The sequence below is a fragment of the Pavona decussata genome, unplaced genomic scaffold, assembly GCF_977016875.1.
Source record: "Pavona decussata unplaced genomic scaffold, jaPavDecu1.1 SCAFFOLD_48, whole genome shotgun sequence".
Lineage (NCBI taxonomy): Eukaryota > Metazoa > Cnidaria > Anthozoa > Scleractinia > Agariciidae > Pavona > Pavona decussata.
The window spans coordinates 5,240,849-5,268,810 of NW_028145470.1; the positions used below are offsets into that span (position 1 = coordinate 5,240,849).

At 35.7% G+C, this 27,962-nt stretch overlaps 1 protein-coding gene and 2 long non-coding RNA genes across 9 annotated transcripts; 1 reads left to right on the plus strand and 2 right to left on the minus strand.

Moving 5' to 3' along the window:
• The first annotated feature begins 810 nt into the window (after positions 1-810).
• Positions 811-8,018, plus strand: LOC146481939 (uncharacterized). Its single transcript, XR_014864394.1, has 4 exons — positions 811-869; positions 1,267-1,350; positions 6,927-7,843; positions 7,914-8,018. It is a non-coding gene; the product is annotated as an uncharacterized LOC146481939 (long non-coding RNA).
• Positions 7,768-19,180, minus strand: LOC146481940 (uncharacterized). Of its 4 annotated transcripts, none has more exons than XR_014864391.1 (4): positions 15,099-15,314; positions 8,111-8,686; positions 8,041-8,076; positions 7,768-7,834 (listed from the first exon to the last, which is right to left on the minus strand). It is a non-coding gene; the product is annotated as an uncharacterized LOC146481940 (long non-coding RNA). The 4 variants fall into 4 exon arrangements; XR_014864393.1 differs by lacking the exon at positions 7,768-7,834 and adding an exon at positions 19,123-19,180 and having other exon boundaries at positions 7,953-8,076; positions 15,099-15,174; XR_014864392.1 differs by lacking the exon at positions 8,041-8,076 and having other exon boundaries at positions 7,818-7,940; positions 15,099-15,313.
• Positions 19,181-19,189: 9 nt separating this feature from the next.
• On the minus strand, positions 19,190-27,732 carry LOC146481941 (uncharacterized). 4 transcript variants are annotated; one of them, XR_014864388.1, is made up of 9 exons: positions 27,396-27,729; positions 24,754-24,841; positions 24,061-24,391; positions 23,470-23,761; positions 21,449-21,529; positions 21,164-21,237; positions 20,182-20,266; positions 19,533-19,607; positions 19,190-19,207 (listed from the first exon to the last, which is right to left on the minus strand). XR_014864388.1 is itself a non-coding variant. In XM_085108143.1 (3 exons), the coding sequence occupies exons 1-3, from the start codon at positions 27,488-27,490 to the stop codon at positions 24,128-24,130; spliced, it is 447 nt and encodes a 148-aa protein (XP_084964269.1). In that variant the 5' UTR covers positions 27,491-27,732; the 3' UTR covers positions 23,769-24,127. The 4 variants fall into 4 exon arrangements, 1 of the variants encoding a protein (XP_084964269.1); XR_014864387.1 differs by lacking the exon at positions 19,190-19,207 and having other exon boundaries at positions 19,524-19,607; XR_014864389.1 differs by lacking the exons at positions 19,190-19,207; positions 19,533-19,607; positions 20,182-20,266 and adding an exon at positions 20,670-20,738.
• Between the last annotated feature and the right edge of the window lie 230 nt (positions 27,733-27,962).

Below are 27,962 nucleotides of genomic sequence, written 5' to 3' on the forward strand. Positions count from 1 at the left end.
ATGGTAACTAGCTAGGGTGAAACATTTCTGAAATCAAATTGATGTGTTGAAATTTTTCTCCTGTTATGTTACATGGTGACAATTTTTATTTCAAAGCTGTTATACCAAAGGCCTGAGTGCTATGTTTGGTTCACATTGAAACAAATTTGCAGTAAGCATGAGATGGATAAGTTTTCTGTGACAGTTGTAAATGATGTTAAAGCAGATGAGTTTAAAAGGCTTGCAATAGTTTTGGAGTCTTGAGTGTGGCTGTCATTATTTTTAGCTATAGACTGTAACTTGACTGGAAGATAGGTGCTGAGTTTTGTCATTATTCAATACAACAGTTTCTTTGTCAATAGTTTCCAAGCAACAGATGCTATTGTGGCAAATTTACTTTGTTAACTCTGGAGGTTAACTTTTTTTTGTTTTGTTTGTCTTTTTAAATTAGAGTGGGTTTTTCTCTGTTGGCAAAAACGAATTCCCTGGGGAGTTTTTGTTTGTTCATTTCATTCCATTAAAATAATTCACACGGAATAACTTGCTGGGAAAAAAATAAAATAAAAAATTTAATACATGTATATTTTTTGCTGGGACAGATGTTCAGCATAGACAGTGTTGCAAACATTATTGATGGTGAAAAATTCATTAATAAATAAACATTTGATTCCAATAAAAATACTGCATGTCAGATTTATTGGCCAATTCTGAATTATTTGATGTCCAAAAGTTGACTGCATTGTTTATTTTTATACAGGATACAAGGAACCTTTAGATGCCAGAATTAACCATGCAACAACAACAAAAAAAAAAAGTCAAGTACATCACCTTGATACCAGAATTGAGCAAGCAAGAAAGTCAAGTACAGTCACTTTGAACAGAAGGTTGAGGTAGGGGGAACTTGTTTTACTTAATATTAATAAGTAGCATTAACAACCGCATCGCTAAGTCGAAGTTGGTGCCTGCGATATCCAGGAGCTTCCGCTATTGGCAGCCAGCTCCTAGATTGAGACCGCTCCCATGGCTGGCAAATCGTGGCAAATTAGCCATGAGCCCCCAGGCCCTCAAGGGAAGACAGGCACCCATCACACTGATAAAACAGTGGAAAAGACAAAGTGGGGAAGGGAGGCAGAAACAGAAGCTTCCTGGCGCCAAAAAACCGCTATGCAAATGTTGGCTTTAGGCCTGCACAGTAAGAACATTGTATATTCTGTGAGCACGTGGACTCCTGGCCCATGTACCCAAATAGACACCACTGGTCACCTTTGTTTATTTATTTTTATTCAGGAAACAAGGAACCTTTAGATGCCAAAATTGAGCAAGCAAAAAAACTCATTAAGTACAGTCACCTTGAACTTCTAGAAATTTAAGGTAGGGGAAACTTATTTTACTTAATATAAATGAGTAGAACAAAAATAGACTATTCCAATACAAATACTGCATGATTTGTTGACTCAGTTCTGAATTTCTGATGTCCAAAAGTTGACTGCATTGTTTAAACTTATGCAGGAAACAAGGAACCTTTGGACGCCAGAATTAACCAAGCGAAAAAAGAAAAAAAGACAAAAACAGAAAGTCAAGTTCAGTCATCTTGGACGGGTAGTAAAGGTAGGGGAACTTATTTTACTTAATGTTAATAAGTGGCTCAAGAAAACACTTTTGAATTTGCTGTACAATATATCGGTTAGGACTTAGATACAGGTGCAAAACACTTTATGGTTACAGTAGAGCTTATAATCCATGTGTGGTCAATGCTAGCGGATACATTTATTTGTCAAGTTTTATCTTCAAAGTCCTAATTAAACAGTCAAAATTAATTCTAAGCGCCAACTGGCAAACATAATTTTCATTCTAAGTTTTTTATGCTACAAGTTTTTGATTGATAGGTAAATCCGCTTACAGGTGCTATTGCTCTGCATTCAGCTGTAGGATCATGTAGATGTTTATTGTTATCATTGCATAAGGATTTTGTAATGAGGCTATTCTGTGAATTTCATTAACAGTTTTTAAATGCAAAATTTTTTACACTACAAAATGTGATGCAAAAAATAAGCCAAAATGACCAAGCCTTTGATTTCTGACATGAAAATAGTCTGAGGTCCAAATTTCCTTCCAAAACTTAAAGAATTTCTTACAAAAGAAGGCTAGCAAAGAAGAAAGTTAAGTATTCCTTGTTTCTGTAGCTTACAAGCGCACATATTTTGACAAAAATTAATGTAGTCCGTGTTCGTTTACTTGTTGTTTGAGACATCATTTCTTCTGAAAATTTGGTCGACATAGCATTCAGCATAATGTAAAATTGTGGGGTTTTTTTCCAATTTCATCTCTTATACCAGCTGGTTTTAACAAACTGAGCTAAATATGTTTTGCAGATTTGAAAAGTGTTGTTCATTTTGTCACAGTTTTTTTTCTTTTAATTTTTGTCAAATTTTTTGACAGCTATATTTATACCAGCCCGTGGAGTGTTAGGTCAGAAAAGCAAGGAGGAAGAAACACTCGGATAAAAATGTTTGACTACCAATCAATTTGAGTTGATTCCAGCCATTCTCTTTCTCATTATGATAAACTCAAGATTACTTTATATTATTTCCCAAAATAATAAGGCAAAAGAACCTTTGCTCCAAATGTGGTGAAACCCAAGATATTTCAGAAAAAAGCCGTTTTATCAAAAAATACCATCAGATATAGCAGACAGAAAATGAAGGCCAAAGTAAACAACTGCATTATGCATCTAAACTTAGCCAACAGAATACAAAAAAAAGGTATAAATTGTCTTAAATCAGGATAACGTACACCTGAGAATTTTTCCTGCACAACTTGGCACTAACAGGAATACTCACATGGAACAGAAATTTATGACAACCTGACATCTTTTACCAGGTCTGGAAATTTATTGTATTAAATGTGAATTAGAAAGAACAAAATAAGCTAGAAAGCCACACACACATCAACCCAAAAGACATTAAAAAAAGCTCCCACTGATTTCTAGCGAACTATTCTCTCACAGATAATCACTTTAATCAGACAACTGATACTCCCGGGTTCAAATCTGTTATTAAATGCCAGTCATTTCAAGGCCAATTCTCACTGAGATCATTTAAGGACATCAAACCCAATAGATTATTGATAATTGTTCGTTTAAGCCACTAATTTTAGTAAACAGCAGTCTTTCTATGAACTATGGTCCAGGCAATCACACTACATAAACTACTGAAAATTCTGGGCAGTCAAACCATTTACTAAACAACAATCTTTTAAGGATAACTTGCACCCAGACAGTCGCACTAGACATATACTCCTGGGTTCAAACCATTTACTAAACAACAGTCTTTTTAATGACAACTCTCACCCAGATTATCACACTAGGTATTAGACTACTGATTCTCCTGGACTACCTTCACCCAGACCATTTAAGGACAATCACACCAGACAGATTATTGATATTTGTGGCTTCAAACCATTAATTGCACCAGACAGGCTTCCTGGGCTAATACCATTTTCCAAACAACAGCCTTTTAAGGATTATTCCCAGCAAGACAATCACAGCAAACGGACGATGGACACTCGTAGAGTTAATTCATTGTTTAAACAACAGTCTTTTTAAGGATTATTCTCACCCAGACAATCACACTAGACAGACTACTGATACTCCTGGGTTCAATTCATTTTATACTAAACAACAGTCTTTTTATGGACTACTCCCAAACCATTTAATAAACAACTGAATCACATTAGGTAGCTGCAGCATTTAGTTTAAAATGATTTTGCACCAATAATTCTAGGCTGTGTTACTGTTGCCCAGTGATAGTTTGGCTGCTTGCAGGGACATTGGAGAAAGAAAATGATTTATTTACTAAAGTATTAAGGTCCTTTGTGGCTGATATAAGAGGTATTCTGTTGTCTGAATCAGTTTCTGGTGCACAGTGTACTTATTAATGTGACTTTCCTGGCTTGTAGTGCACAGTTCCAGTTCAAATATATATTATATATTTCATTGCCTGATTTTGTAGTACATTTAGACTTTGTTGACAATGTTTGGCTCTTTTCTTTTTATTGAGGTTATAGTTTGTCATTTAGACTTTGAATTGCTTCAGTACAGACAAAAAGATTTTAGGCTGAAGGAGTCTGGCTATTTTTGTAACTTTTTGTTTAGGCACAAATGTTTGCTAAGAACAGAAATATTTAAAATCCATCCCTTTTTGTTGGAAAATATGTGGGATCATTTTATTTTTATAATTTTTTGTGGGTTTTTTGTCTGCATTTAAAAGTTTTGAAATGGTTTGATCAGTGAAAATTGAAGGGTATCAGTTGTCTATGTTTAAGCACAAATTTTTAGTTTATGTATTGAGCAGTTGTTTCATCAATTTTCAGTCTAATTCATTTAGTTTCAGTGAAAGGTTTAATAGAGTAGGCAAGTGATTTTCCAGGAAAATTGTCGGGTCATTTTTTTGAACCTTCCCAATTTCACCCATAGCCCAAAAACATTTGAAACATGACACAGAAAGTTACACTTAACTTTTATTTAGCTGCTGGTCACAGTTTAGGATTACACATGCTTCAGCAGAGCCACTTTATTTTCTGGAAAATATAGACTACCAGGAACCATGAAATGCTCACTATAGCTTTGAATACTGACCCTTGAGATTTCATCCACAGACTCAAAAGTTAGAACCACCTTGTACAGCATAATAAACAACACCACAGGAAAGCATTGCTCAGTAGCTTTAATTTCAATGATCACACGTTTCAATTTTATGCACAGACTTAAAAGGTAGAACCACCTAGTGCACCATAATTGACCACTGTTTAGTAGCTTTCATTTGAATGGTCACACTTAAGGATTTCATGCAGAGACTCAAAAGTTAGAACCTACTGGTACAGCATAATAAACAGCACCACAGGAAAGTACTGCTCAGTAACTTTGATTTGAATGTACACACTTTAGGATTTTATCCACAGACTCAAAAGTTAAAACCACCGTGTACAGCATAACAAACAGCACCACAGGAAAGTGCTGCTCGGTAACATTGATTTGAATGTTCACACTTCAGAATTTCATCCACAGACTCAAAAGTTAGAAGCACCTTGTACAGCATAACAAACGGCACCACAGGAACGAACTGCTCAGTAGCTTTCATTTGAATGGTCACACTTTAGGATTTTATGCACAGACTCAAAAGTAGAACCACCTTGTACAGCATAATAAACAGCACCACAGGAAAGTACTGCTCAGTAGCTTGTATTTGAGTGGTGACACTTAAGGGTTTTATGCAGACTCGAAACTTAGAACCACCTTGTACAGCATAATAAATTGCACCACAGAGAAGTACTGCTCAGTAGCTTGTATTTAAATGGTCACACGTTTGGATGTTATGCACAGACTCAAAAGTTAGAACCACCTTGTACAGCATAATAAACAGCACCACAGGAAAGTACTGCTCAGTAGCTTGTTTTTAAATGGTCACACGTTTCGATGTTATGCACAGACTCAAAAGTTAGAACCACCCTGTACAGCATAATAAATTGCACCACAGGAAAGTACTGCTTAGTAGCTTGTATTTGAGTGGTGACACTTTAGGGTTTTATGCAGACTCAAAACTTAGAACCACCTTGTACAGCATAATAAATTGTACCACAGAGAAGTACTGCTCAGTAGCTTTGATTTGAATGATCACACTTTAGGAATTTATGCAGAGACTCAACAGTTTGAACCACCTTGCACAGCATGATATCTAAGCTGATGCGTTTTAGGTGATGATTTATTGTTGGTGTTTTACAACATTTTTTGTAACTTTGATTTCGACCGAAATAAGACTTGAAATTTTTCCTTATACTTTAAGAGGAAAAAAGGAGCTTAATTTCCTGGTTATGAACAAAAGTATTAGAGGTTAGTTCAGTCGTTTTTGGCTCGGCCCTTCATCTGTGGAAGTCAAGTTGATGTTTGTTGAACCTTTATTGTGTTAGTGTAGACAGTTTCATGATTAATTGGTTGTTGACTCTTGACTTAGACTGTCGTGTATCTGCCGTCATTTAATTTAAGTTTTCTACACGAAGCCTCCGTGGCCTAGTGGATAAGCAAGCACTTCTTGACTTAAACACGTGACAGCCTCTCTGCCGTCGTTTAATTTAAGTTATGTTGTGACTTAAGACGAATGGGGTGAAGGGTTTCAATACCAGCAACCGGCAGTTTTACTTCTTTTTTTCTTAAACTTAGATTTGCTTTTTTCTTTTCTTTTTTTTTTCCGGAAGATGTGATTTTTTAAACCAGGAATTAGTATTTTTTTCATTAATTTTTTTTATTGGTGCACAATTTTTTTTTTGCACCAATTTGAAATTAAAGTTGAAAAATTTCTAATTCCTTGGTAAAAAATATCTTCGGGTAAAAAAAAGAATAAAAGAAAATCTAAGTTTAAGAAAAAAAGAGGTAAAACGGCCGGCTGGTGGTTGGAACCCCCCCTCCCCTTTCGTCTTAAGCCACAACACAACTTAAATTAAACGACGGCAGAGAGATAGGCCGTCATGTGTTTAAGTCAAGAAGTGCACGCTTATCCACTAGGCCACGGAGGCTTCGTGTAATTATGAGGGGTCAAATTTACCTAGAGGTAGGTTCTGGGTCTATTGTTCTCCCGGTCCTATTGTTTCCGACATGCTGATTAGCGTTAATTAGTCATATGTTATTCATAGTCCGTAGAGAATTTTGCACGCTTTGTAACAGAGAAAACAAAAGGACGAAACGAAAACAACATTTGCTGCTAAAAATTATCGTTGAATATTCGTCAGGTTATCCAAGCAAATTTTTCTTCAAAGTGCGCGTTGGGAAAAGAATACATGACCTCGAAAACGAAAGCGTTCGTTTTCCTTTGCTTATCGATTAACAGAATCGCATGTGCGCTGTCAAAATTTTACTATTGAATCCGTGTCATTTATTTGGAGTTTATTTCTTTCAGTTGTGCGTCCATCTCAAGTTGGAGCTGAAGAAGGAGGGAATGAATGCTGCCGACATCACCGTGAACACGTTTACTGTCATTAGAAATTACGTAAATAATCCTAATCTAAGTTTAGCGGATTTTTCCGATAATTTTTCGAGAACGCCTAATTTTTAGGGTGCTAACTTTTCGGTCCAAGCATATATTGGTTGAGACTTAAAATTTGAATTTCGCGCTGCGGCAAAATGTAGGTCCGATTTTTTTTTTCTGCAACTACTTTGGCTGTTTGTTAGCTGAAAGAGACGGATACGTTAAGAAACATTCGATGCAAATCTCGCGACCAGTAATTTTTTCCACAAGGTTTTCGTGTTGTTTGTATTGCAACGAGTATTTTTTTCGCCGTACTCAACTGACTAAGTTCAGTGTTAATGTTGACGTTATTCACTCGGGAGTTTTCTTGAAGACTTGCTTTGCTTACCTAAACCTTGCGTTGAAAAGACTTGAAAATTCAAGGTACGTGAACACAGGCTCTTGTTGAAGTTAAGTTTAGTTCACGTACCTTGAATTTTCAAGTCTTTTCAACGCAAGGTTTAGGTAAGCAAAGCAAGTCTTCAAGAAAACTCCCGAGCGAACTTAGTCAGTTGAGTACGGCGGAAAAAATAATACTCTTTGCAATACAAACATGATACTTTGTGGAAAATTACTGGCTGCGAGATTTGCTTCGAACGTTTCTAAACGAGTCCGTTTCTTATATCTAACAGACAGCACATTTTTTCCCGCATTGAACTGTACACAAAAATCAAGAAGAACAAAACGTTTATTTGGATTTTAGACTACTGTAATACAGTGTTCAAAACTACTATTAGAATGTTGAAATACAGTGTTCAAAAACTACTATTTTAGTACAGTTTTAATACAGTGTTCAAAAACTACTGTATGTTGGAATACAGTGTTCAAAACTACTATTTTAGACTACTGTAATACAGTGTTCAAAAACTACTGTAATAGTAGTTTTAATACAGTGTTCAAAAACTACTGTATGTTGGAATACAGTGTTCAAAACTAGTATTTTAGACTACTGTAATACAGTGTTCAAAAACTACTGTAATAGTAGTTTTAATACAGTGTTCAAAACTACTATTTTAGAATGTTGGAATACAGCGTTCAAAAACTAATATTTTAGAATGTTGGAATACAGTGTGAACTACTGTAATAGTACAGTTTTAATACAGTGTTCAAAAACTACTATTTTAGAATGTTGGAATACAGTGTTCAAAAACTACTATTTAGAATGTTGGGATACAGTGTTCAAAAACTACTATTTTAGAATGTTGGAATACAGTTTTCGAAAACTACTGTAATAGTACAGTGTTCAAAAACTACTATTTTAGAATGTTGGAATACCGCGTTCGAAAACTACTATTTTAGAATGTTGGAATACAGCGTTCGAAAACTACTATTTTAGAATGCTGGATAAAAACGGCAAATCATTGAATAGGGTTCTAACTTTCGATTCTGTGCACGAAATCCTAGAGTGTAATCATTCAGATGAAAGACACATTGAACAGTCAAAGTTGCTCTAACTTTCGAGTCTGTGGATAAAATCTTAACGCCTGACCATTCAAACGAAAGCTACTGTACTCCCTGTAAAGGCGATATTTTCGAAACTTTCGGGATTGAAAATCGTTTCGCCATAATTTACAGTTAACTTGGCAGCCTTCTTTCCTTTCTCATCTTCGTCTTCATCGCGTAAAACTAACTTGAGATGAACGACAGCGTACCTGAAACAGATGCAGAACTCAAAATAAATAACATGATTTTTTCCAAGCAAATCAGTTCTTTAAATTATGAAGGTAACAATTCCTACGCACTGCTAGTTATATATTTTACAAACACGACCAAAAACTTGTTTTAAATTTCCAGCAAAGCGAACGTAATATTTTTGGAAATACGCTGTTTTCAATATTTCAGTCCGATGTTTCGCGCTTTTCTTGTCGCGTTTGTCTGATATTCTAATATTTTCTTGCGGTTTACGTTGTGTTTTGTTCTTTCAAAGCGTGCAACATTCTGCACGGACTATGAATAAAAAAAATGACTAATTAACGCTAATTAGCATTCGCCGGAAACAATGGTTCACCGAAAACAATAAACCCAGAACCAACCTATAGGTAAATTTGACGACTCTTTATTACACGAAGCCTCCGTGGCCTAGTGGATAAGCGCGCACTTCTTGACTTAAACACATGACGGCCTATCTCTCTGCCGTCGTTTAATTTAAGTTGTGTTGTGGCTTAAGACGAAAGGGGAGGGGGGGTTCCAACCACCAGCCGGCCGTTTTACTTCTTTTTTTCTTAAACTTAGATTTTCTTTTCTCTTTTTTTTTTCCCGAAGATATTGCTTACCAAGGAATTAGAGATTTTTGAACTTTAATTTTGAAATTGGTGCAAAAAAAAAAAATTGTGCACCAATTAAAAAATTAAAAAAAAAAAAATACTAATTCCTGGTTTAAAAAATCATATCTTCCAGAAAAAAAAAGAAAAATGCAAATCTAAGTTTAAGAAAAAAAAGAAGTAAAACTGCCGGTTGCTGGTATTGAAACCCTTCACCCCATTCGTCTTAAATCAAAACATAACTTAAATTAAACGACGGCAGAGAGGCTGTCACGTGTTTAAGTCAAGAAGTGCTAGCTTATCCACTGGGCCACGGAGGCTTCGTGTAGAAAACTTAAATTAAATGACGGCACAAAAAATTCTAATTCTAGAAAACATGTGTTGAAGCTAACAAGAAATCATCAGCTTAGGTATCATGCTGTACATGGTGACTCAAACGTTTGAGTACGTGCATTACATCCTAAAGTGTGACCATTCAAATAAAGGCTACTGAGCAGTACTTCCCTGGGGTGCTGTTATTATCCTGCACAAAGTGGTTCTAAGTTTTGAGTCTGCATAGAATCCAAAAGTGTGACTATTTAAATGAAAGCTACTGAGCAGTACTTTCTCGTGGTGCTGTTTATTATGCTGGACAAGGTGGTTCTAACTTTTGAGTCTGTGCCTAAAATACAAAAGTGTGGCCATTCAAATGAAAGCTACTGAGCGGTACTTTCCTGTGGTGCTGTTTATTATGCTTTACGCTTAACAAGGTGGTTCTACCTTTTGAGTCTGTGGATGAAATCCTTAAGTGTGACTATTCAAATAAAAGCTACTGAGCAGTACTTTCCTGTAGTGCTCTTTATAATGCTGTACAAGGTGGTTTTAACTTTTGAGTCTGTGGATGAACTCTTGAGGGTGAGCATTCAAAGCTATAGTGAGCATTTCATGGTTCCTGGTAGTCTATATTGTCCTGAAAATAAATTGGTTCTACTGAAGCATGTGTAATCCTAAACTGTAAACAGCCGCCAAAGTAAAAGTTAAGTGTAACTTTCTGTGTCATGTTTCTAATGTTTTTGGTCTATGGGTAAAATCCTTAAGGCTAAAAAAATATGCAACACTTTTCCTGAAAAATCACTTGCCTACTCTATTAAACCTTTCACTGAAGCTAAATGAATTTTAATTAAATTTGTGCTTCAACGTAAACAACTGATACCCTTCAATATTCACTGAAAAAACCATTTCAAAACTTTCAAATGGAAATAAAAAAACAAACAAAAAATTATAAAAATAAAATAATCTCAGATCTTTTCCAAGAAAAACGGATTCTAGTAACCAAACATCCTTGCCAATACGATTTTCATAATTACTGCTTTTAGTAAAAATTTGTGCCTAAACAAAAGTTGCAAAAACAGCCAGACTCCTTCAGCCTAAAATCTTTTTGTCCATAGTAAAACAACTGAAACTTTGAATGACAAACTTGATCCTTAATAAAAAGAAAAGAGCCAAACTTTGTCAACGATGTCTACGTGTACTACAAAATCAGGCAATGAAATGTATTATATTTGAACTGGTACTATGCACTACAGAGCAAGGAATAAATACACTGTGCATCAGAAACTGATTCAGACAACAGAATACCTCTTATGTCAGCCACAAGAGAGCAGTCACTTTCCTCACTCAGTGGTGCTGTTTATTATGCTGTATGAGGTGTTTCTAACATTTGAGTCTGTGCATAGAATCCTAAAGTGTGACCATTCAAATGAAAGCTACTGAGCAGTGCTTTCCTGTGATGCTGTTTATTATGCTTTACAAGGTGGTTCTAACTTTCGAGTCTGTGGATAAAATCCTTAAGTATAACCATTCACTTGAAAGTTACTGAGCAATACTTTCCTGTGGTGCTGTTTATTATGCTGTACAAGGTGGTTCAAACATTTGAGTCTGTGCATGGAATCCTAAAGTGTGACCATTCAAATGAAAGCTAACTTATGAAGAATTTAATCGCAAGTACAAAATAAAAATTAATTTTCTAAACTATTTTCAAATCCTTGCATCAATTCCAGCAAACCTCAAATCAAGGGCAGCTTCTACACCCAGACCTATGAACTTTATTCTTGATGATTGTGATATATTTGACTTACCTAGGGACAAATCGATTCAACTTTCAAAAATGAAATGTAGAGCCTATTATCATCTGTTTCAAGAAAAAGCAAAAGTTACACCAACAGCCATAAAATTTTGGGCCAGACAATACCCCGATATAGAATGTAAATGGCAAAAATTATTCAAAAATATACCTCGCCTCTCTACTAACAACAAACTGAGACAATTCTCCTTTAAAATGTTACACCAAATGTTGACCAAAAAAGAGCTCAAACGATTTAAAATAGCAGATAATGAGGAGTGTTTTTTCTGTAATTCAGCTGATTCCTTGGAACATGCATTTCTGGAGTGCCCTGCAGGCCAAAAACTCTTTCAAGAAGCCTTAACATGGTTTAATAATAAGCACAAAGTAAATTTTACTCCATCTAAACTACAGTACCTATTTAAAGACTATGATCCACCCCCGAATACTAACTCAAAATTAATGCGAAAATTCCAGATCCTTACTGTACAAACTCAGAAATATTACTACTCATGTAAAATGTTAGAAAAACCCCCAAATATTCTAGAATTGAAGTCAGCGCTAATCTTACAATGGAAAGTTGAAAAATGGGAAATTTGAAATTAATTTAAATTAGCGAAAACGCACAATTTTTTTCATCCTTTTCTTACTTGCTTTCTAGTTACTGTTATGTTTAAGGCTATATGTATTGAATTGTAAGTAGAGTCCTGTTTTGTTCAGTAGCGTAAGTAACCAGTAAGCATGTATTGTAGGTAGAATACTGTATTGTCTAGTGATATATATAGCCCGTACTGTAAGTAATGTAAGTAATGTGATTTTGCAAACAATAAAAAAAAAAAAAAAAAATGAAAGCTACTGAGCAGTACTTTCGGTGATTCAAGTTTTGAGTCTGTGCATGAAATCTTAAAGGTGAGCATTCAAAGCTATAGTGGGCATTTCATGGTTCCTGGTAGTCTATATTTTCCTGAAACCAAAGTGTTCTACTGAAGCATGTGTAATCCTTAAGTGTTACTTATAGCAGCCAAATAAATGTTAAGTGTAACTTTCTGTGTCATGTTAAATGTTTTTGGTCTGTGGGTGAAATCCTTAAGGCTCGCAAAATGACCCAACAATTTTCCTGAAAAATCACTTGCCTACTCTACTAAACCTTTCACTGAAACTTAACCACAAAGGAAAACATTGACTTAAAACTGATGAAATTTACCAACAATTTTGTGTTTTGATCGACATAAACAACTGATACCCTGAACTAAACTATCACTGCCTAGAATTCTTGGTGCAAAATAATTTTAAACTGAATGCTGTGACTGCATATTAGTGTGATTCAGTTGTTAAATAAATGGTTTGAGAGTATTCCTTAAAATACTGTTGTTTAGTAAATGAATTGAACCCAGGAAAATCCATAGTCTGTCTACTGTGATTGTCTGGGTGAGAATAGTGATCCTTAACCCTTTGGTTACCAAATACGCCTTTTGGCGTATTGCGTGACTGTCCGCGTGGTACCAAATACGCCTTTTGGCGTATTTGAGAGAGTTCTCTGTTCAAAAGCGAATTTCTCATCCGGGGCCTGAGGAATGTTGTTTTTGACACATTCCAACGTGTTTCTCAGGTTTCAAGCTAGAATTTTCTCATACATTGCGAAAGGCAAGCTCGAAGTTTTCACGTTGAATTTTCCCATTGAAAATCGCCGTTTGTTGTTAAAGTGAAGCGTTGTAATTTTGAAGAATGCTTCTGGTTGAAGAATTGAGATATAGGAAAGATTTAACGGCAAAAGGCAAGACTTATTGTTGTGAACGTGCTGCGTAGTTGGACATTCCTTTACGTAGGTAAGCAATCGAGCATCGAGCATTTTCGCCAAATGTGCTCGCTCATTTTAGGAGTGTCTTTTGATTCATGCTTCAAGAATGAATTGAACGTATCGTCATTTCCTTACGCGAAACGTTTGCATGTTTTCAAAGTGTATAAATTTTTGTTTCTTGCTAAATAAATTCTAGTTGTTGAAGAGTTTACTCTGTGTGTTTATCTAGTCCTGAGACAAATCCGCTCACTCAGCTTACAGTTTTCAATTTTCGCCTTTTTGGAGTCATCAAAAAAATTATGGCTTGTAACTATAACGAATCACTGGGAGAAGAAATTCTCGACATGATTTTTGACGATGAAGATGACGAGGAGCAGTTCAATGGTTTCACTCGTCTGTCTGGTGCAATTAACGGTTTGAAACCATATTAACTTAAATGGTCTGGGTGACAGTTGTCGTTGGAAACTGTTGTTTGGTAAATTGTTTGAGCCCAGGAGTATCAGTAGTCTGTCTAGTGTGATCCTCTGGGGGAGAGTAGTCCTTAAAAGACTGCCATCTAGAAAATGGTTTGAACTCAGGAGTAGTAGTCAGCAGTAGTCTGTCTAATGTGAATGTCGTGGTGAGAGTTACTGTTTAAAAGACTGCTGTTTGGTAAATGGTTTGTGCCCAGAAGTATCAGAGGTCTGTTTAGAGTGATTGTCATGGGATTTAATTTGTGTTTTGGGTTGCTGTGTGAGACTTTTCTAGCTTATTTTTTCCTTTCTAATTCCCATTTAATGCTGACTATAGGAGAAATTCTCAGGCATAGTTATCCTGATTTAAGACAATTTATACCTGTTTTGTATTCTGTTGGCTTTAAGTTTAGATGCACAAAGCAATTGTTTAGTTTTGCCTTCATTTTCTGTCTGCTATAAATTATCTGAGTTGAAGGTTCTTTTACCTAATTTGGGAATGAATATTAAGTAATCTTGAGGATATCGCAACAAGAAAGAGAATAACTGGAATCAAATTAATCGTTAGTGAAACATTTTTTTCCAAGTGTTTCTTCTTCCTTGCTTTTTTGGCCCTAACATTCCACTGGCTGGTGGAAATAAAGCTGTCTTTTTTTAAAGGCATAAAAAAATGAAAAAATTAATTTCGAAAAAACTGTGATGAACTGAATGACACTTTTTGGATATACAAAACACATGTAGCTCAGTTTGTTCACACCAGCTGGTATAAAAGATGGAAAAAGAAATTACAAAAACTACAATTTTATATTATACTGAATGCTGTGTTGACCAAATCGTTCAGAAGAAATGATGTCACAAAACAACAAGTAAACAAACATGGACTACATTAATTTTTGTCAAAATATGTGCGCTTGCTTAGCTTTCTTCTTTGTTAGTTTTCCTTTCTAAGAAATTCTTTAAGTTTTGAAAGGAAATTTGCACCTTAAAGACTATTTTCAAGTCAGAAATCAAAGGCTTAATCATTTTGGTTTGTTTTTATGCATCACCTTTTGTACTGTAAGTTTTTGTGTTTAAAAACTCTTAATGAAATTTACAGAATAGCTTCGTTATAAAGTCCTTATGCAACAATAAGTCTACATGATCCTACAGCTGAATGCAGAGCAATAGCACCTCTGAGCAGATTTAGTTTCAATCCAATAACTTGTAGCATACAAAACTTAGAATGAAAATTATGTTTGTTGGTCAGTATTAAAATTAATTTTGACGGTTTGGTTAAGGAATTTGAAGGAAAAACAATGTTTTCGCTAGCATTGACCACACATGATAATAAGCTCTATACTCTAACCATAAAGTGTTTTGCACCTGTATCTAAGCCCTAACCAACTGTAGAGCAAATTCAAAAGTCTTTTCTTGTGCTACTTATTAACATTAAGTAAAATAAGTTCCCCCTACCTTTACTTTCAGTTCAAGGTGACTGTACTTGACTTTTGTGCTTGCTCAATTCTGGCATCCAAGGGTCCCTTATATCCTGCATAAAAATAAGCAATGCAGTCAACTTTTGGACATCAAAAATTCAGAACTGGCCAATAAATCATGTAGTATTTGTATTGGAATTAGCGGTATTTTTGATTGATTAATTAATTAATTAGTTTTTTAGCATAAAAAAAATTTCAATAAACATCAGCTTGACTACCATGGAGGAAGGGCTGAAACCAAAACTTCATTCTGAAATTTAATCAAATATTTTGGTGCTTGCAGTGTCGTTATTAACCCTATCAATTTGTATGAGCACACAATTTTTTTTGGATACCATTTACAACGAGTGAAAAACAAGGAATTTTCACCAATAAACAAAACGCTATAACCATAGAATTTACTTTAGCTGGATTAGAATTTAAGCCAAATCTATAAGCAGAGAAATTTTGACTGCCTTCTTTCTTCCCAGGTGAAGAGGCAATGTTGAACGGAGGGATGACTGTTAGTTCAAGATGAAAGCTCAGGAATCTAAAACGTTTAGCTGCGATCGTCAAATCCGTATGTTTATAACCACAAGAAAAGTTTACCGGAAAGTGAAAAATTCTGCCAAGGAAATTCAAAATTTGCATGCTAACCAAAACTTTTTTCTGGTGCTGTTTATTACGCTGTACAAGGTGGTTATAAGTTTTGAGTGCACGGATGATATCCTGAAGTGTGACCATTCAAATGAAAGCTACTGGGTAGCACTTTCCTGTGGTGTTGTCTATTATGCTGTACAAGGTGGTTCTAACTTTTCAGTCTGTGGATGAAATCCTGAAGTGCCACCATTAAAACGAAAGCTACTGAGCAGTACTTTCCTGTGGTGCTGTTTATTATGATGTACAAGGTGGTTCTAACTTTGAGTCTGTGATTGAAATCCTAAACTGTGACCATTCAAATGAAATTGTGATGTTTTCAGTTCCTGCACGACCTCACACCACAATACAATTTTTGTTGAAAATCACCACATATTAAAAACCTGTAGATGAAACTGAAAAATTGTGAAAACTTTGAACTAAAAACTGGCAAAATTTCACCTGAAAATTAAAGGACTGAAGTTTGACAGTTTATTTTTTCAACGCTCCACTTCCTTGCTCTTATTTTACAGAAAATCTTTTACAAAGTCATCTGACGGCCTAACATAAATTTTATGGTGCAAATTTGTTGTTCTGTTCAATAAAACTAGTACTATACTCTACTTTTTTTGCAAGTGCTAGCTGGGATGAAAGATTTGAAATGTTTGATGAAACAGTTTTAGCTACAGCACAACCTAACACCATGACACTGTGCTAAAAAAGCATCAAGCTAACTTACAATTTTTCACTGAAAATCACTATGCACTTAATTAATTATAAAAACCTGTAGATGAAACTGAAAAATTGGGGAAAACTTTGAATTGAGAATTAGCAAAATATCAACTGAAATGGACTTCAGTTTGATCACAGGTTTAATTTTCTCAACTTCTGTTTTTTTATACCCACTTCCTTGCTCTTCTCAGATATTTGAGCTACACAGAAAAACTTTTTTACAAAGACATCTGACTGCCTAAGATAAATTTTATGGTGCAAATTTGTCGTTGCATTTAATTTACATTTTATCTTTAAATAAAACACACTTAACTTAAACGTCTATCCAGGATTTGCTGGAATCAATAGAGCCCACAAACAATTTTAAATAATTTTGACCTGCCTTAATTGTCTTCTATCATTTTCTGTTTGTGATTCTGTCCTAAACTAAAGGGGGTTTGCTGTTTTCCCCAGTGATTTTTTATTCATTTATTTTTCTTGTACAACTTTCTTTTCCTTTCAAGTTAAACTTATGTTTTGGATTTGACGTCATTTGTCTTTTATTTGAAAAGTGCAATTTCCCGAGAAAAAATTTTCAAAAACTTAACGACATAAATGCTAAAATGGTTAAACACCACCTTCTGATGGATTCCTACAACAAATCCAAGCTTACTTATTTATTTATTTTCTCTTACATTAGAGATAAAAACAGAAAAACAATAAATATTGCTTGGATGAATGTTTGACATTTTACAAAGTATATGTAACCTCGTCAAAGTTAAAGTTTTATTACTCTTTAGAAAACAGTTAAATTCAAACAAGAAATTTATTGAGGACAAATAAGCAATGGCCATGAAAAATAAGTACACAGTTTCCGGAAAACTTTTTAGTCAAAAATCAAATTCAGTAAAACAGTTTTCATCTTATTGAAAAAGTTTTGGTCAATAACCCAATCTAGACTGGGCTCTTTTTTTTTCTTCTGGGGCCGGGTAGGGGGGAAGGGGGGGGGGGGGGAATTGGCACCCCTTAATAACTTCTCAAGACAGTATAAAAGCTATGACAGTGAGACTAGAACAACCACAATTGAATGAAAAGTAACTAAAGCCAATAAAGAAACACTTACATGTGCTAAAAACATAGAAGTTATGGGAAGAAAAGTGATTTTTCTTCATTTAAAAAAAAAAGATTTTCTAAAAAAAAGCCTGTCAAAAGTGGGTTGCCATGGTAACAAAGTCAATCAACATTAATCAACCACATCAAATTTTTCCTAGTTAAATTTCTGAAAACGTTCTGAAGTTTCAGGGCGTTTACTCAAACATTAAAAAAGTAATTTAGGTTCAAAGTCGCCGTGGGCCTAATCCCCCATGTTCGATGATATCATTATCTCTCAACCAATCACAACTCGGCTTAGTACTGTATTTAGATGGCTAGCATGTGTGAGTTATGCATGTTGCTCACCTTGGTCTTCAGTCAATATTATTTTTTCACATCAATAAAGATCAAACAATGCACTGGATCATTGGAATATAATGAGGAAAATTTGGGATATGGTTCAATTCCATAAGCTCTATACACATCAAAAGAATGCTGTCGATTAATTAATTGCAGGAGAAAAGAGATGTTTTTGTCTACTGCAGCATTGTTTCACTGTTTGTAAACCTTTAAATGAACATCTAAATCATCATTTTTAATTATTCATTTTGATATAATTTAATAATGGGAACGAAAAAGCAGTCAGTTCTTATCAGACTACTGTCTTAAACAAGGAGTTTATTGGTTAAAAGTGTACCATAATAATGCGAGGTTGTAGCACAGGCACAAATTATTACGATTGAAAAAAGATTTCCAAAGTTAACCAAGAAATTACCCAAAGAATCGTACTACTTCATTTCCACAAAAAAAAAATCGAGGTTTCTTTGTCACCTGAAGGATTCTGAGGTTTACTGGGGATCGGCAGCTGGTATCACAAAAAATCACAAGAAATTACTGAACTGTTTATGAGGATACAGTACTTTCAAACATCTCACACTTGAAACACACATAACTTGAAATTAAACTATTTGTCCCAAAGTTTGAATTAGCAAAACATACTTGAAAGCAACCATAACTGTTTATAATAAGGCAAGGTAAAATTTCATACAAATCATGATTTTAACAACAGAAAAAAGACAGTTCTTAGTAGCAAAACTCAACTTTGACCTTATTCTGGCATAAGGATCAACAAAACACTGTTTTGAATCTATAGCCCTATTATACTGAATGAAAACAAATTTCTCTTTACTAAATCACTAGTAATTAATGTTCAAACATACTGGCCATGAAAATGGATAAATGACCTGCACCAAAGAATTAAATTATGATCTTTACAAAAAATTCTCCCAACATCACCTTAAGAACACAGAGAGAACAGTGAGGAGAACATGCATTTTGATTTCAAGCGACATCTGAAAACTCTTACCAACAAACAAATTTTAAGAAACATGTAAAATCTGTGATATAATGGCTCTATGTTCCTGTTGCTTAAGGATTCCAATTCAGTGTTGGACTACCAAGTTGAACAGAGATCAGATTTAATTCTTAGTCAAATTTTACCAGGCTGAAGCAAAAAATAGCTCTGACAATCAATTAACTTAATTCACAAAAATATCTGAGTGTATAAATGCAAATACTGACACCACTATAAATAATGCCCATCAAAATGTTCTTTACTTTGTTTATCACCAGCCTGATCCACCTCTTGCATTCCATCATTATATTTTGCTTATGAAATTTAAAACAATTTCAGTGCAATGCAATGCAACATCAAGGATACAAAGGCCTAATAGCACTACACTGCAGGTTTGTATTGAATAATACTCCTTAACTCCACAATAGACAATAGCTGGTTAAAATAATGATGTAATACTCTAAGCAAAACTTATTTCCTTAGAAAATCCCTAGAAGGATCAGTTAAAATTTTAAACTTGAGCCTGTTCACTCAGGAAATTATCATAAATGAGACTGCAAAGAAAGGAGTTTCTTTGCCAACAATAAAGGAGAGAATAAAAAGATTGAAAACTTTAAGTGTCTCAAAAACTGAACTCACAAAGTGGACCTTGTCAATATTGTTTTCATTGCATTTCCCATTTGAGACTCCAAAGCTGTTACAGTTTTCCTTGTCCTGAAATTAAAAATAAGTTAAATTGATATTTTGCATCATATTGTGACTAAATATCATTTAGGCTACGTTAAATTTGAGCCAGGGGGTGGTCAGCACTCCATCTGCAGAGTTCAATGCGGTGGCACCTTAGGAAATTTTAGGGATAGCTGCTTTGCCTGCCATTGCTAGCTTGCTTCTATTTCGCTCGCTATTCCTTTGAGTTTTTTTGCACCTTGCCGTCCCCCCTGTGGGGTAACTATAACTTGGTGGTAAGTGACAGGTGCACATCTAGGGTGCATGGACTGAGTTGCCATGGTAATCTCCGAGCACCGGGCAGGATGCAACATGCTGCATACTCCCTCACCTTGCAGCACCTAATTCCATGGCTCGTCGATCTTTGGCAATGAGTTTAAATTATGCTCAACTGCTCAGACACTCCCATGTTGCCGTATCACCTCTCATGGCATCATCATCATCATCATCATCATTATCATTATTATCATCATCACCATCACCATAAACGTTATCTTAATTCCCAAGGAACTGAGGTTCTTCAAATAATATTAATATGCAAGGAAGTCTACAGAAAACATACCTATAGTAACACCTGAATAATCTTGTTCTTGACACTTTGTACTTCCACTACAGTTTCTGCCCACTCCATTATTTTAGTGTCTTTCCTGTAAATAAAAATCAAGTTCGATTATTTGTTCTGAAATAACTGGTTTATGTCGTATAGAGTATTTAGGCTACATACAGGGAAAAGTCTTAAAGATTATGAAAACCTCAGCACTGGCTCATTAACAAACCCAGCCAGCTCTCTTAGACCATGCACCCCTCAAGTATTTGTGTTCTGTTGATATTTCAGCCGATGATAAAATTTCTTTCAGAGCTGGCTCTTGGTGACGTCCCTGTTGCCTAGCAACATCGCTGATGACAAACCATGACCAAACTCAGACGATAATTCGCTGAGAAAAATGTAATTTTCTAACCTTGGTTATCATATACCAACTTCGGTGAGAATTGCATGGTGATTATGGTTAGCATTAAGGTATGAAAAATTGGATCAAAAGTTAACTTGCCGTTTAATCTGAGTGATTTTGTATTGCACTTTCACCCAACTTGTAATCCATTGCATTGTTAAAAAATGTCCTGGAAACATGAACACTATCGGTAGGTCTCATAAAGCAATTGTTACAGAAGGTGACTACGTAGACAAATTGGGTGATTCCAGAAAATATCTATACCCTACCATGGGTGGCTTCTTCATCTAGACCCCTTTTGCCTTCAGAAATTCCAAAATCCTCAATTCCCCCTTGCCCTTAGAATTCCCATCGTTCTGCCACCCCACCCCCCCCCCCCCCCCTCATGCTTTTGGAATTCTGACTGATTTGAAAAGCCCTCTCAAAATTCCAAACACCTTGATTAAACAGAAAGTCATCCTCTCACTCCCTCGGATAATACGTACATTGATCACTCATTTTCAGTCCAGCGAAACACATGCAAAGACATGATCAAACAAGTTCTTTGATTTGACTTCCTTGAAAAGGAAAACAAAACCAAAACATTAAATTTACCTGTTACTGATGGTATTGTTTCCATAATTTGCATTTCCCATCTGAAGCTTTAAACTGTTGCACTTTTCCTTGTCCTGAAAATAAAACAACATTAAATTCTTGTGTTCAGCTGCTTAGACAGTTCTGCACTGTAGTATCACCTTTCACAACATCATCATCTTCATCTTCACCACCAATATCATCATCATTGTCTGAATTGCCAAAGAATTGTCCTTCCCAAAATAATGGCTTGCAACGTTACTTTGCTACCATCTATTAAACAAGGAAATCAAGAGAAAGACTTACCTATAGTAATACCTCAGAAAAATCTTGTTTTTCCCATTGTACTTCCACTAAAGTTTCTGTCCACTGTGTTTAGTGTTTGTCCTGGTGTAATGAAAACATATTGGATTATTTTTCCTGATATAACTACTTTACATCTTACCAAGAATCAAGGCTGCATCAACTGCCAAGATTTGCCGACACAAAGGCTATATTGCCTAGCAACTTATCTGTACACTTGGCAGGTTTAAACTGCATGAGAAAAGGTAACTTTACACTGCAGGGTGCAACAGAGAGTGCATTAGAACTATAATGAGTGAGTTGATCTTGTTTTCCATGAAGGTAAATAATGTGAAATTTCACTCTTAAAACACTTCAAACCAAGACTACAATGCACACTGTGGTGAAGAGGCATGTTTTTGTGCATTTTAACCATGTCCCAAATCTTAAAGGAAAATAATAAAATCCTGTTCACATTTGATTGATTTTAGAAAATTTCTTGTCAATGACAGCACCCTTAAATTCTTGAAATTCTTGACATTCCTTTAATTATTTCTTTAAAAAATGATTTTTTAAAATCTATATGAATTAATGAATGAGTGTTATTAAAACGATGTCAACACTGTGAGTCTTAAATATTTGTTTAGAAACTAGTGTCTTAAAGTGCCCCTGGGACGAAAATTTCATTTTCCATCTTTTTGCATTTTCATGGAGAATATGACCTTCTCACTCATGTTACCAAATTTCAATCCTTTACGGCGATTCGAAGTATTTTTTTTTAGCTTTTTATTCAAAATTTCACGGCCGCCATTACTTGGCCTTGTTCCGGAAGTTAAGGCTCAAATTACAGGAAGTGAGGCCATTGGCTCAACACGAAAAATTCCACATGGCTAATTTTCATATGGATTCTACTTCATAAACTGTATTCTGCAGTTGCGAACTAAATAACAGCAGAATACAGTTTATGAAGTAGAATTAATCCATATGAAAATTAGCCATGTGGAATTTTTCGTGTTGAGCCAATGACGTCACTTGCTGTAATTTGAGCCTTAACTTCCGGAACAAGGCCAAGTAATGGCGGCCGTGAAATCTCGAATAAAAAGCTAAAAAAAAAATACTTCCAATCGCCATAAAGGATTGAAATTTGGTAATGTTCATGAGTAAGAAGGTCATATTCTACATGGAAATGCAAAAAGATGGAAAATGAAATTTTCGTCCCAGGGGCACTTTAACAATAATGTGAGTAAATCAGCTTCCAGGTAAGCTCACTCACATGTGATCAGTTTTAGTAATGTGTGTGTGCAATTGCGCCTACAAAGATGTTAAGGTTGAAAATTTCATTCAAGTGGTTTGAATCAATGTTTGAGCATAGAAGTCACTTATGCCCAAATACCAATCTTGGCAAATTCCTACAATGTACATTTAACTATTGTCAGTCAAAATGTAACTTTCACCTGAATTGTCTCGCATTTCCTTTAGTGAAATTTACTAAAAGCTGGCAAAGGGGTTTAAAAAACTTGTTAAGGTAAGGGCTCAATTTTGACAAAAATTTACAAGGCATTTACCTTTGTAGTTCTCAACTTGTCAAAATGTATACTATTTTAGCTTATTCCACGGCGCAACAGACTGCGCCGTGTGGTGTTCATTTTTATTCTGTACACAAAAATAAATACACTTACGTACTGCAAAACAACTTTAACTGCAGACTGTGTTTATAATGTTAAGGCACGCGCACTGTGCTAAAGATAAATTGTTACGCTTGTCAACTATAATAGATAATTTGCTTATTATTGAAGTAGTTCAATTCGAAATTCGATCAGTCCTCTATTGAAAAAGTGCGTGATCACGCCACTGTGATTTAGGGAGTGATCACGGTCATCAGCCATTCAGGCGTGATTCTCGTTTTTTCTGTGATCACGGGCAAAAAGTTTTTACCCATGATCACGGTTTGTGATCACGCCTATATTTTTACTGGGGAAGTTTTTACGCAGTAGCAGAAACCACAAATTTGTAAAAAGCAAAGAACCTGCATTTGTAACCCCTACCTTATTTTTGCTTTAAGAAAATTTTCCAGTTGAGATTCTATCCAACTCTGTGCTTTCCGTGTGGTCTCTGTGTTGGAGGTGGTGGGGGCCGCGATGAAAACGTGGAAATTACTTTCTTCTTCACCTCCAGCACTGGAAACAGTAATTGCCGCCCTTGGCTCTGTGGGCAATTGGTCGACTCCCTCATCATGAAAAGTTAAATCTGCATCCTCCTCTTCTTTGGTAGGTGCAATTGTGATTGTGATTGTGATCGTGCCAGTTTTGCAGGATCTCTTGAAGCTAAATTATTCAACTATAAGAAGAATGTTGAGATTTTAATTATAATAACATTAGTAACTAAATTAATTTAATACAGCCTCTACATTTACTACACTTAAAGAGTCCAGAGTCCAATAACTTGTGGTTCTGATTTCCAATGTATGTACAGGAACTGAGTCACTACTCCTATTTATACGTGTTGCCCTTGAAAATGACATGACTGTGCTATTACTCATCAAATTTTACTACTTATTTTGAATTTTTTTTTTACATTTTCCTGTGTCAATTTATATGTTAGGCGCTGTTATGTGTGAAAGGTGGCATTTTGATTACCTTTTGGAGAGCCTTTTTCATGCGCTGCAACTCCTCCTCCATTTTATCTATTTTCCTTTCCAGCTTTCTACACCCATCGCATTTGGTGTAATACATGTTTTTTGTTTGTGGTGAACGTGATAGCAGTGGTGCAGGTGGTAGAGGTGTCAATGAAGGTGAGGATGAGGGACCTGGACATGGAGATACTGTAGTCCCAGGGGGTTTGAGATGTCTGCAGTGGTGGTCTTGTGACTACTGGAGGGTTGGCAACAGATTTAGGGGGTGTCCGACTCAGCAAGTTCTTTAAGTTTTGAACCTCAGCCACCTTTCTAGAGTCGTCCATTTTCTTGGTCTGTAAAAAAAATGCAATATATATATTTTTTATTCCTCTGGCCTCAATGTAAATGCATAATGTAAACAAACTGTGGTGACAAACAGTGGAACCGCGCTTTATGACCACCTTATTATTACGACCATATTTTTGTGCCCCCAACGAATTGAAAGTCCAGTCATTTCCTTAGTTTTACAACCTTGTTAATCCGACCACCTCGTTATTACGACCACATTTTCACGGCCCGAAAGTGGTTCGTATTTAAACGGGGTTCCACTGTACGTGCACTTAGTCTTATTTTTTACTTACAATGAAATATACTTATCAGTAAAAAATGTTTTTAAACAGATGAGTCATTTTTATTAAACTGACTCCAAGATTACCTTAGTGATGTTACGTTTTTTATTTGCCTGTAGTACAGTATAGCAACTGTCTTTGATCCATAGGTCTTCACACTCTTGGAGGTAGGTTCTGTAGGCATGGATCATATCATTATTATAGGAAAAACTATAATAAATTGAAAGGAAGATTCTGTTTGGGCTATTTACAACTAAATCCCTGCAATATTTTTTTTAACTTTTTTGTTCCTGACATCAGTGCCCAATTTCGTCGAAGTTGACATTTATTTAAAAAGTACAGACCTTTATCTTGATTTTAAAACTTCTCTATGCCCACTTTTTTGTTTCTTACTTTGGTCACTGTCATCCTCAGCACTAGAAATTTCATCTAGAATGTTAAATTGTGGACTCCTGCATTCACCATCGCCCTCATCACTCTCACAGCTTGCAATCATACACAGTGATAATATCGAAAGGAGATTTGAGAAAATAATAAATTGTTCTGAAGGCACAGCTATTTATATGTTTTGTCATAATAGTCATTCCAATTATGCATTTCATTTGAACTTAACCTTTACAAAGACACTCAATTCCATGGCATTTAAAGCACGGCAGTGAGTATAATTACTGACATAACTAAATTCAGTGGACTTTATGGTTAGATTTTAGATTTTCAAGTACTCCATGGAATTCTATGGACACACCAGTGTCCACCTCCATGAGGTTTAATAGAATCCCATGGAACTCCATGGACATTCCATGGAATTCTATGGAACTCCATGGAACTCCACAGACACTCCATGGAGTTCCATGGGGTTATTTCACACGGGCAGTGACGTAGGGGAAGCGATGGACGAAACAGCAAAGGACGCAAAAATAATAAGACCACAATTCGGAGCAGAAGCCAACAACTACAAAAAGTGAAGTTGGCCAAGACTCGTTAACGCTCTACAACTGACTATAACATGGTTGCATGGGGCTATGACTAGGAGAAATACCCAAAACGAGACTGGCCAATCAAGGGGCGAGAATGATGCATTTTCTCGTGAAAATTGCAAGGCAAATGCAACGCACAGGAAAAATTACCTTTGTATCGCTATGTAGATTTTTAATGGCTTACAAAAAATGAAATATATTTATTGAGGGGTAATTTCCAACAAATTCCTCGTAGTCTAGTGGTAAAGAAGACGGACAGAGAATCCAACACTAACAGTAAGGCTTCAGTTCAAGGCACGGTATGGTAGGTAGACCGAAAAAAAAAAGAAAGAAAGAAAAAGAAAAGCGTTAGGGGGCTGGGGTAGAGAAATAAAGAAAATGCGATTGGAAAAATGGAGAGAGAAGGGGAGTAAAAGTCATGACACAACGAAATCCTCTTTTATTGACGCAGTAAGTATTAATTGCAATGTATATATGCAAAACACAAGGGAATTGGTTATTGTCTTTAAAAACAATGAGGCGCATACATAATTAACACAACAGCATGCATAATTAATTTATGGGGCTGTGTGGAAATTTTTCCTTTAAGGTGGCCGAACACAGTTTGCGAGTGCTTTACAGATTCTGTTAGTGATGCTATTAAGCGCGCGCTAGGGTTGTGGTACGCAAATACGGTGGTCGATAAATTGATCCCTCGATTTCACATGAAATGGATAATAAAGTTAAGTTTTGATCCTAAATAACTAAGTTTCTTGTTTCTGGACTCTTTTTCTTTTCTTTCCGAGCAAAAAAGTAATTCACCAAGACCTTGTGCATGCTTTTCATCTTTGCCATGAAACCCAATTAAAGCCACGCATGCGCATTTGACCAAAAAATTGCGACTGGTTGTTTTCGTGGAAATGAACTGTTTTCTAAGGAACCGCTCATTAGAATTTCGTGAAATTTGGCATGAAAATAGTTCCCTAAAAGCGTAAGTCGCCTACAAAGAGAAACCTAAATCTAACAGAGGGTATCTTCACAAAACATTAAAATGCAAAATCAATATTTACAGGATATCTCTCTGTTAAAATTACATGAAAATAGTGCAACCGTGTCAGTGTTTTGTGAGTTTTTCTGGATACAAAAAATGGAAAAAATCTAATGAGTACATTTTCTAAAAATAAAGGAAACCTACTATTTATGGACGTTTAATAGTTCGCTGCGTTGCCATGGAAACGGTACTTAGCTCAACAAGACGTACGAAAATACATTCTTTCTGAGTTAGTCTTACACCATACCAATTTTGGGCGTCCAGAAGTACATAGTTTCCAAATAACGTCTTCTAACACCTGTACACTTAAAAACTGTATTCGGTCACCTTAACTCGAATCAAAGTTCACCTTAATCCAGGATTAGCTTAATCAGGATTTGAACAACTGGGCCCAGGTTCCTATGGTTCCTAATGAGGTTAAGTTTTGGCAGAATATTATTCATCTTCTGATCCAAACACAATTACATATGTACATGTGGATGTGACGAGGCTGCAGCAAGAAGGGAAAAATTTTCGTACAGTCCCATATATTAATTGTACACGCAACACTGCCAAACTAACCATCTTCCAAAAACAAGATTTTGTTCTAACTAGTATATACTCGTTAATTAAAGAACCAGCGAGCCTAACTATAAGCTTTATGTGCCCAGTATGGACTTGTATTGCAAAATGGTTTCATAGACAATCTTATCGAAGGGACAAAACATTATTTTAAAATTACCTGAAGTGGAAGGAGGTTGCTAGCAGTAGAAGTTCATTTCCAATCTTGTCACCTTCGAACTGTGAACACTGCACGTGACTGTGGTCTTCTTTCATGATTTAAAAGTTGCTTGCTTTGGCGCCGTTTACTTTTCTTGGCTTGAGTTTTACCAAAGTTTTTAATCATCGGTTATTGCGACTTCAGTAAGGATTAACAACGATACAGGGTAAGAAGAAAAGATTTAAAAGCTGGACGAAAAGCTTCGTTCTCCGCGGCTTCCCGCCATGTGGTGAAACGATGATACATAAATTAACGATAAATTTGCAATTCAAATGGGCATAAGGTTGCCAGGAGGGAGGGGTGGGGAGCACGGGTACACTCTTTGGTGCATATTGCATGAGGTGGGAGGGATAGGAAGCTGCGTGTCTATCAACGAACTTCGGAGGGGAAGGTTTTGATTTCCCAGCTCTATTTTTGTCAAAAGATGAAGGATTTTTTTTAACCAATCTCAACCTAACCACAATTCCTCCCTGCAAGATCGACAGGATCTATGGTCGGATATGAGAAATACAAATCACCAAACAGGCT

Coding starts and splice junctions, on each gene's coding strand:
- LOC146481941 (XM_085108143.1), bottom strand. CDS start 27,490: ATGAAAGAAGACCACAGTCACGTGCAGTGTTCACAGTTCGAAGGTGAC. Junction 24,842..27,395: donor GCAACCTCCTTCCACTTCAG/GTAATTTTAAAA, acceptor CCATGCCTACAG/AACCTACCTCCAAGAGTGTG. Junction 24,392..24,753: donor AAAAACGTAACATCACTAAG/GTAATCTTGGAG, acceptor TTTTTTTTACAG/ACCAAGAAAATGGACGACTC.